This window comes from Sycon ciliatum, chromosome 3, assembly GCF_964019385.1.
Source record: "Sycon ciliatum chromosome 3, ocSycCili1.1, whole genome shotgun sequence".
Classification (NCBI taxonomy): Eukaryota; Metazoa; Porifera; class Calcarea; order Leucosolenida; family Sycettidae; genus Sycon; species Sycon ciliatum.
The window spans coordinates 2,687,812-2,697,811 of NC_088645.1; the positions used below are offsets into that span (position 1 = coordinate 2,687,812).

At 47.2% G+C, this 10,000-nt stretch overlaps 1 protein-coding gene across 1 annotated transcript in view; it reads left to right on the forward strand.

The window, feature by feature from the left end:
* LOC135811218 (integrin alpha pat-2-like) overlaps positions 1 to 10,000 on the forward strand; it is a 45,476-nt gene that overhangs the window by 31,240 nt on the left and 4,236 nt on the right. Inside the window, exons 21-30 of the mRNA XM_065324410.1 lie at positions 81 to 231; positions 1,162 to 1,242; positions 1,901 to 1,980; positions 3,052 to 3,147; positions 3,735 to 3,813; positions 4,170 to 4,271; positions 4,780 to 4,836; positions 5,553 to 5,609; positions 6,186 to 6,314; positions 7,538 to 7,648. Coding sequence (XP_065180482.1) covers positions 81 to 231; positions 1,162 to 1,242; positions 1,901 to 1,980; positions 3,052 to 3,147; positions 3,735 to 3,813; positions 4,170 to 4,271; positions 4,780 to 4,836; positions 5,553 to 5,609; positions 6,186 to 6,314; positions 7,538 to 7,648 — 943 coding nt within the window. The remainder of the gene's footprint in view (positions 1 to 80; positions 232 to 1,161; positions 1,243 to 1,900; positions 1,981 to 3,051; positions 3,148 to 3,734; positions 3,814 to 4,169; positions 4,272 to 4,779; positions 4,837 to 5,552; positions 5,610 to 6,185; positions 6,315 to 7,537; positions 7,649 to 10,000) is intronic.

Here is a 10,000-nt window from a genome sequence, read left to right on the forward strand (position 1 = left end):
AAAGAACCGAGAAGGTACGAGTTATGACTAGCAGTCCACCACCTCTATCGTTTTCCCTCGTGTTTCCTTATCACTTACAGCCGGGCTTCGGACAACACTGTGTTCGCCGGCCCGGGCTTTCCGACAACGCTGACGCTCACCATAGAGAATCGTGGAGCGGTGATCGGCTGCAATCCAAACCTGACTCTGCACCTAGACGCGCCTGTTTCCGTGGATACAGGCGAGGGCGAGGTGGGTACCATGCAACTTGTGGAGTTGTAAAATATTGACAAGTGGTGTTGAAGTATCTCGACTAGTGGTGTTGTAATATATCAACTAGTGGATTTTATAATGGATTGGCTTTTGTAGTTGTAATTGTCTACTATGTAGGTTGGTTCTCTTCATGTTATTGTGACCAATTTCATAGATGTTGGTTGCCTTGTTGCTTTCTCTCCCCTCTCCTCTCACCCAAGCCATTCTGCATAAGCGAAGCTGTGGACGCAGCATACTGCTGCTACACTTCAACGCGGGAATGCGTATAATAATAATAATAATAATAATAATAATAATTGTCTACTTTGTTTCCGGCATGTGTATAACCTTCATGTGTTGGTTATAGTCCAGGTGGTTTGGCAGTTCAACTAGCTAGTCTAGTTTACTCTCTGACCCATACGTATAACCAAGAGTAACTAAACAAGAGTGTGCAACTCCGGGATGGGTTGGCCCGCGGTGGAATTTTTTGTTGACGTAATCTTTTCGACGACGCACGAGCAGCGAGTCTTTTGGAAAGTTTTGCCTCATGCACTTGGCCGGGCTTTTCATCACAAGGTCGGTGCCCAACATGTGCTCTCACACTGCTGCCCGGCAAAATGCGCGTTTTTCTGAAAAAAAGGTGACGTCAACAAAAAATTCCGCCGCGGGCGGGGGTATCTGTAAATTGTGCGGAAGAGATCCGGAGTTGCACACTCTTGTTTATCTACTCTTGGGATAAATGTATGTGTGCATGCCTGCAAGCGTGCGTGCATATTTCTCCAGGAAGCGGAGTGAAGGGTGTGCATTTGCCATTTATGCATGTGTTTGCATTGGGAAAAGTGAGTGCATGTACATATATGTATATGTCCAGGTTCTGGGTACCTTCATGTCTTTCTTCCTTTGTGTGTTTTCTATCCACAATGCTGACAGATTCTGCCATGCACAAGCCGTGCATACCCGACTGCCTTCACTCAGTGTCGACCACGTAGAACCCTCTACCCCGGCAGAGCTGTAAGTACGCGGAGGTCTTTGGTGTGTGTGTGTGTGTGCGTGCGTGTATGTGTGTGTGCGCGCATGTGTTCATGTGGTGTGGGTGTATATAATTATGTGTGTGTGTGTGTGCGCGTGTGTTTACGTGCACATGGTGTAAAAAGTCTTTGCATAGGAACGGAAAACCAAGTGGAACATGAAGAAATACTCTTGATGAAAGGAAGTGTGTACTTGATTGTGTGGATTTGCGTCCTTGCATGCGAAGTTATAGATTGCGAAACTATTTTGACCGCCTCCAAACTACCGCTTGAACATAAAGGACATCAATAAATTCTCTCCTTGATGAAGGGACATTCGTTTGTGTCATTCTCGGCAGATTTTCTCAACATCGTACCACGTTCGTCTGTCTGTACATCTGTGCGTCTGTTTCTGTCCATCTGTCTCTCTCTACATCTGTCTGTTTGCATGGCTGTGCTAATTTCTGCTCTCTCTCTCTCTCTTGATTTCTCTCTCTCTCTCTCTCACACACACACACACACACACACACACACACACACACACACACACACACACACACACACACACACACACACACACGCACACACACACGCACACACACACACACTCTCTCTCTCTCTCTCCCTCTCTCTCTCTCTCTCTCTCTCTCTCTCTCTCCTAGAGCCGTCTTACTTACATATTGGACGGTAGTAACCTGACATTGGAGTCACCGACCATCACTCTAACATCTTCCATCATGAGGTTAGTCCAGAACCCATGGAACATGCCATCATGCTTCCTTGTTACACTTAGGCTTGACAAATACTCGAAAGTCGAAAAATATTTCGCGCATATTTATTTTCGGCTATTTTCGGCCTGGGCATTTTTGGCCAACAATTTGTTGCGAGCGTGCGCGCGAAGTTTTGTTCTGCAAGGTTCAGTGTGACAGTATATACAGGCAGCAGCAGTACAGGCCGAAATGTGTGTTTATCCCTGGGAGGCCGAAATTTGAACGGGCCGGAAATTTGAAGACTTAGTCAGTTACATGACTCTGTGCACAGACAGAGCCAGTCAAGGCAGCATGAAGTAGAGTGCTCGGTGTACACAAACGTGCAGAGCAGTATACACAAACAATGTGGATGTCGCTGCCTGATGATCGCTGAGATGCGTCAAACTTTTAAAGTTGCAGCTACTCAGCCGTTCACGTCCGTTATTTGTGACTCAGCACACATTTTGTTGTGTTTTAGCACTGACTATGTCACGGCGCCAATGTGTGTGGCGCGTGGGATTGGGGGCAACAAATACTGCTGGAGAGAATTCTGGCAGCTGGCAGTTGTGGCCGAACACATCCTCAAAACCTAAAGCACTTCCACACAATTCCATTTTAAAACCCTTTCCGGCGGACAACGTGGACACACTTTCAGTCCCAGTGATACACTGCAACCCATTCGGATGACTGGCAATCATGGGCCTTTTGGAAAGCTTGAGCCACGGGGAGTTCTCTAGCAACAAGTCATTTGCCTTCATTTATAAGAGAAACAAGAACCATCTTAAACTCCGTTTTTTAAGAGAAATAGAAGAAATCACATGGAAACAAGTTATGAAGCAACTATCCACGGCTGTAACAAGATAATAAGCAGTCTGAAATTGCACTGCAGTTGTTACAGTTGTGGATAGTTGCTTCGTAACTCGTTTCCATGTGATTTCTTCTATTTTAATTATATTTGTTGGCTCAGTACCCGAGTTAAACATGTGTCCTGTACTTACGATATGGCTGTGCTTGGTGGCTTGAAAGAGGAACTTAATTTGTATACTATGCTCTCGTTTGTGCAGCTCTAACCCCATGGATGAGCAAGCAGCAACGCTAGCCGACAACGTTCGTCAGCTAACACTCTCCGTCAGATCCACTGCATCGCTGGTTTCTCTTGGGTAAGGAATGGTAGCTTCTGCTAGTAACAACACGTCCACATTTTGGGATATTCGATGGACGTGATCTTCACTTTCATTTCATGTTCACATGATTTACAGCTGCACGATGAAAACAAAGCTCGTATTCGTTCTCTTTCCTTATCACAGCTGTATTCATGAGTTTGAGGAAGTTGAAATGAGAAACGTATGCATGTACTTATGGTAGTATAGTGTTGGCAACTGAAATCCGACCCCTGATTTCCGTGCTAGAGTGCAGCACCGATTCTAGCGACTCTCTCGGTTTTGTAGTGTACAAAGCGCGTGCTGGGTTTTTGGAATGTGAGCGCACCGAGCAGGGGTTGGCTTTTTTTCTCTTTTTTTTCTAAGACCGCTATGCTCCCGAATGAATGCGGAAAGTGGTGGCGGGGCCCTGCTGCTCAGCCGACCATGGTGGTCTCGACGTCTGCACAGACAAAGCAACTGTAGGTTCTTTATTATTAGACGACTGATGGTCGCACTCAGCGCAAGGCAAGCTACTGCAGCTCCCAATCGCTTGGGATTCCAGCACGGTGTGTTGTTTCTCTTTCTGTGCGTTTGTGTGATTGCAGTGGTGCAAACCCTAGCTCGATCAACGTCTCTTCAACGTCCGACGCTGGAAGAACGGATCAGGCTATTCACACACATACCGTAGGTTTTTGTAACAAGAGAGTTACCATACTATTAGAAGTATACCGTATAAGTACAAATTTCGTTTGGAACTTAACTTTCGCTATATTCGTTATGGGGCACGAAATAGCTAAAGTTTCTACCAAACTAGAGTTTTTTTCTGAACGTTCGGGGTGACAGACCTTGACCAAAAACGAAATAATATTCATTCACTTTAATGAACTGTTTATGTTCCTATGAACCCCATTCTTGATCACAGAAGCACCTTAGAATGTAAATGTAGGCTAAAAAAAAGTCGCCAAGTTTTTGTTGCCGGCAAAAATATTGACAAGCATCCAGTTTTGGTCTTTGTTTCATCATGTGTACTGTTGTTGTAGGTAATCAATCTTGGACCTGGTCATGCACCGGCATCATCTATTGAAATCACCTACGGGCTGTCTGTACCGGGATTACAGTTTGCTACGCTGGAGAATGTACAAGTAAGACAAACTTGTGTGTGTGTGTGTGCGTGTGTGTGTGTGTGTGTGTGTGTGTGTGCATGTGTGTTGGCGTGCACGTGTGTGTGTGTGTGTGTGTGCGTGTGTGTGTGCACGTGCGTGTGTGTATGTGTGTGTGTGTGTGTGCGTGTGTGTGTGTGTGTGTGTGTGTGTGTGTGTGTGTGTGTGTGTGTGTGTGTGTGTGTGTGTGTGTGTGTGTGTGTGTGTGTGTGCGGGTGTGTCTGCGTGTGCATGTGTTGAGGTGTATGTATGTTTGTCAGCCTGCATACTGCACATTCATTCTGTTAAAACATGCACAGTGCTTGGCAATGACATCTGACCGTGGCAGTCGGTGTCACGCCAGGCCCAGAGCAGGCCAAGACCAGTAAGCTTCCAGTGCTGGGTGCAATCTTGACAGTCGCATGATTGGATTTCATTGAGCCACACTGCCCATGTACACTACTGATAGCATACTCTTTCCTTCCTGTTTATTCCTTCTCCTGCGACGCAGGGAACTCGTCGTAATATCCGCTGTGACTACGAGTCCGGTATTGAGAGTGACATTACGGTATGTGCACTGTTTCACACACCAATATGTGTATGATGCTCCTGTGCACTTATGCACATGCACGTGCATACACACACCACACACACGCACACGCACACACACACACGCACACGCACGCACACACACGCACACGCACGCACACGCACACACACACACACGCGCACACACAAACTCACACGCATGCGAACATATACGTACACACATACACACATGTACACACACACACACACGCGCGTATACACACACGCGTGCACACTGACGAACACGATCACGAGACATTGAAGTTTGAAAATGCCACATGGAACTCGTCCTGATTGAGGTTATGAATCATTAGACATGGTTAGTATTTTACCATTCACGCTATTTTCGACGGTCGGCGTGCACCGTTTTTGTGTGTGTGTAGACATGGCATTTATACTGTTCACGCGCTAGATCCGACGGTACTCGTACCCATCACCCAAAATACCGTCGGTTTGGTATCGTTTCGACGATGGAAAGCTCTGTTTAGCGGGAGAACGAAACGGTAAGATTCCAACTAGGGTTACGTGACAAGTTGATCGTTGCGTCAGGAGTCAGGACTCAGAAGCCAAACTGCTAACCGTGTCTCGAAAACATACAAAAACAGTAGACTCGCCCTCTACACGCCGACCGTCGAAAATAGCGTGAACGGTAAAATGCTAACCATGTCTTTTTGTGTTTGTTTGTTTTCTTTTCAGGGTATTGCTTCCAACGGCACAATTGCCTATCGAGTAGAGCGTCTTACATCTTCCCAGGTATGTAGTAGGTAGGTAGGTGGATGGGTGGGTAGGTAGGTGGGTGGGTAGGTGGGTGGGTAGGTAGTGTTGGCAAGAGTACACAGAACTTCTCGTCGTGTGTAAATGCCAATGGGTGGCTGCCACAACTGATTATTTCTTAAAAACCAGTCGGAATTCTTAATTAACATCCTCATGATGTCCCTAGATTGGCTGCAGTCCGGACACGAGGTTGACGGGGTTCATCATTGCGCAATGGGGTTTTCTGTGCAGTCGGGTGCACTAGTGGATATTGACACATACGGCAAAAATACTGCTCTCTGCATATATTCTCTTTGCGGCATATTTGATAGGTTCCCAGGAAAAAGGGGAGTGGGAGGAGTAGGGAAAGGGAATGGGGAAGTGAAGAGTGGGCCTCCATCATGGTGGATATTGGACTCTTGCACACCTGTTCATTTTGTTCCTCCTGATGATCCGCTTTATGTACATGAATGTGTGTGAATGTGTGTGTACGTATGTGTACCTGTGTGTGTTGTGTGTATGTGTGTGTGTATTTGCATGTGCGTGCATCCCATGTTGGCCTTGCCACTCACACAGTCTTCAGCTGGCAGTGGATCTGTGTGCACTACGGTGTGCAAGATGACGTGTGAAATCCCGGCACTCCGGAGTGGCGAGTCAGCCGGTCCTCGTCTCATTTTCAAACTGCAAACAGGACCATTGAGAAATGTAAGCGAACATACACACACACTTGACATTTCTACCTCATCTTCTCTTGTCTTTTATCGCACTCAATCACCCCCTTCTTTTAGGCTATGGTGCACAAGCCCATGTTAGCGGTCGGTGATGCGGGCTTGCCTCACCAGCACAGGCTTGCTTTGCAGCCCCTACTCTCCTTACTGTTTTGTTATTGTGTATTCTGGTGTCTTCTCCCCTTCTGACGAGTAGGTTGTGTACTTAGTGAAAAAACCCAAAAAAAAACAAAACAACAACAACAAAAATAACAAAACCAAACCCTAGTGCTGTTCTTGTCTCTGCAATTTGTCTATCACTATGTAGTATCACTTCAGTGGGGTGTGTATATGTGTCTGGGTCTTCGGTGCATTCTCTTTCTCCCTTCGTATTTTTCCCATCCTCCACTCTTGATTATCACTTCCACATCCAATACCACATGCACCGGCGCACAGATACACAGATACACAGACACACAGACACACAGACACACAGACACACAGACACACAGACACACAGACACACAGATACACAGACACACAGATACACAGACACACAGACACACAGATACACAGACACACAGACACACAGATACACAGACACACAGACACACAGACACACAGACACACAGATACACAGACACACAGACACACAGATACACAGACACACAGACACACAGATACACAGACACACAGATACATGCACACAGACACACAGACACACCGACACACAGATATACAGACACACAGACACACAGACACACAGATACATGCACACATATATTATTATTATTAATTTTTATTAAATTTTGAATAGGGCATTCGTACAGGCCTAAGGCCTTCTTACAGGGTACCATATATGTTCATGTACAAGCGTGCATACATGCATGTATGTGTGCACATACATGCATGTATGCACGCTTGCACAGATCATGTGACACTGGGTTGGCAGTATCGCGAGATGATTTTGAATCACGTTTTCCTCCTCCGTATTTATGACCCGATTGCATTTTGTTTTGCGTATGTGTGTGTGTGTGTGTGTGTGTGTGTGTGTTCTTCGTGTGCGTGTGTGTGTGTGTGTGTGTGTGTGTGTGTGTGTGTGTGTGTGTGTGTGTGTGTCTGTTCTGTGTGTGTGCGTGTGTATGTGTGTGAGCCGTGTGTGTGTGTGTGCTTGTTTATGTGTGCATCTGTGTATGTGTGTGTGTATGTTTACTCGTCCAGGGAGGACATCTTAGCAGCAGTCTGAAGTTCACCAGCACATCCCGAGTGGTTAGCGTAAAAGAAGTGACAGGCTTCACAGCTAACCTGACCACGATGAACACTATGGGCAGTGTAAGTTTAGATAGATGCGTTTCCTGAGGGTGTGCAGACTCCACTGTAGCCACAGTTCATGTTTCACACAGTTATACACCACTCAAAAACGGTCTGTCGCCTTCAAATTCTTCCAAAAACAATTAATTAAATAAAATCCGTAATTTTCGGGCGTTGTGGGTAGTGGTGTAAAACTCAGTGAAACCTGAAATATGTGTTTAGACCAACGACGTCTCTGGTCGCAACTCATCCGTGCCCATGGTGACTTTCGGTCTGCTTTCGCTGACCGCCTTGTACATGTCTTCGCTGACTTCAGCAAGACCGTACCCCGTACCCCGGTGCTGGTCTGCAACTTGCTCTACCCCGGCTGACCGACTCGGCGGCTCGTACGTGTAGCCATGGTAGCCGTAGTCGTACTCTAGTCCACGTGCAGCAGTAGACTCCGAGGCCTCAACTGAACTTCTGCCGTGCGCGTGCAGGTAGCTCCGGGCACCAGCCCAACTGGGCATAGCCATAGTGCTTGCGGCAGGTCCGCTGTACCCGTACCCGACCTCCGAAGCTAGTTCGCGTCGAGCCTGGACTGGGTGGGGCCGCTGTGAGACGCCCAGGTAGCCAGTTTCCACCGCGTAACTACGTACCTGCCCACGTACGTCGTCCAAAATGCTCTCGGTTGCTGTGGTGAATTGCTCCTCGAGTAATTCCGCTTCCCGCAGCGTTGCTTCCATACGCTTTTCTTCGTTGGTTGAGCTGTACAAACTGACGAGTTTCATTATAGCACTGGCGGCGTTGTCATAATGTGAGCTTAGCTCGGCTAGCTCGTCGTTAGCTTGCTCCCCTCGCACTCCGCCATTCATGGAGCGCACGAGAAGTGTCCGCTGCGCGTTGGTGAAGTATATTTTAGCCACCATTTTTTTCTCTAAGCAGCTCGCTAAGCTTCTCGTGCTTGTTCGTTACTGCCGCTGGTTCATTTTGGTGGTTTGCTTCCTCGGTGCTGGCGGTCCCGTCCTCCGCGGCTTGGCTGTCTTCTCCTTGTCCTCTTCGACTAGACACTCCATAGCCGCGCTTAGGTGGAACGTTCATCACTTACGAGGTCGACTCGACTTAATTAACCATCCTCTGCTACCAATATGTTCTGTAGAGGCGTGCTCCTGCCTCGGCACACACCCGAGCCACACAAGGAACCAGCTCACGACTCTCAAGAGAACTCTGTTAGAAATCTCTGGCTCCAAGCCGCACTTGCTTGAAGCCTTTCAACAAACTCGTAAGCACTATAGCCAACTGACTACCGCAGAGATAACGTTTAGCTTATAACACTTGCATGCCAAGAACTCCATCAGCAGGCGCAAAAGAAGGTGAAGACAAAGCCTGTGACTTAAAAGTGTGAACCCTAACGAAAGTCACCGCTACATGTAACACGACACGAGGGTGCATGTCAGTGACATGTGCGACCTCCTGAACATTCTCCCCTTCCCGATATGTTGAGAGGTAACTCCGAAAATCATATCGCAACTCAACAAAGCAAATTTCCAATGCGACAAGCAACACAAAACGAGGGTGCATGTCAGTGACATGTGCGACCTCCTGAACATAGAGAGTGTAGATATGCTGCACCGCTGCTTTGCATGTCATGATTGGAAGCTGTGGCCTTAGTAAAAAAAAAAAAAAAAAAGATATAGTGAAGAGTCACGGAGGCCATGCCCAGTAGAGCATGGTGTAGTGCAAAGTCCTGTACCGTGTAAACATGGCAAGAGACAGTGGCAGACTACGTCGTGACTGGATACAGTATAGGCAGGGGCATCGGAAGGTATTTTAGTGTGGTACAGTCAACCATCTGAAGTACAATTTACTCGTGAGGGAGGGGTGGCTGATCCGAAAATTTTGGGAATTTAGAGCCCAAATCAGTGCATCTTGTTGATTCACGGGGTACTTGGGGCAAATAGTGGTACGGTCAATACCGTAGTGACCGTACTGTGTCCGATGCCCCTGTGCAAAGTCATGTACCATGTATCCATGGCGAGAGACAGTGGAAGACTACGTCATGACTGCATACAGTATAGGACACATAGAACACATGAGAGGCGTGTGAACATGACGTAAAGCCCGCATACAGTCAGCCTGGCGAATAACGACCCTCACTCGGCCGTCAGGAACGTGTCATTATTTGCAAGGTTAAAAGTATGCGAACAAGTGGTTACTTGGTCCGAAGATAATGTTGTTATTCGTGAGTTGTTGCTATATCCGAGGTTGTTATTCGAAAGTTTGAGTGTACAGTGGAACCTGTCTAAGACGACTGCTCAAGGGACCTTCAAAGTGTGGTCTCGGTTACCAGGTGGTCTCCTTATCCAGTGCCATTTGACTGGATATAGCATCCCT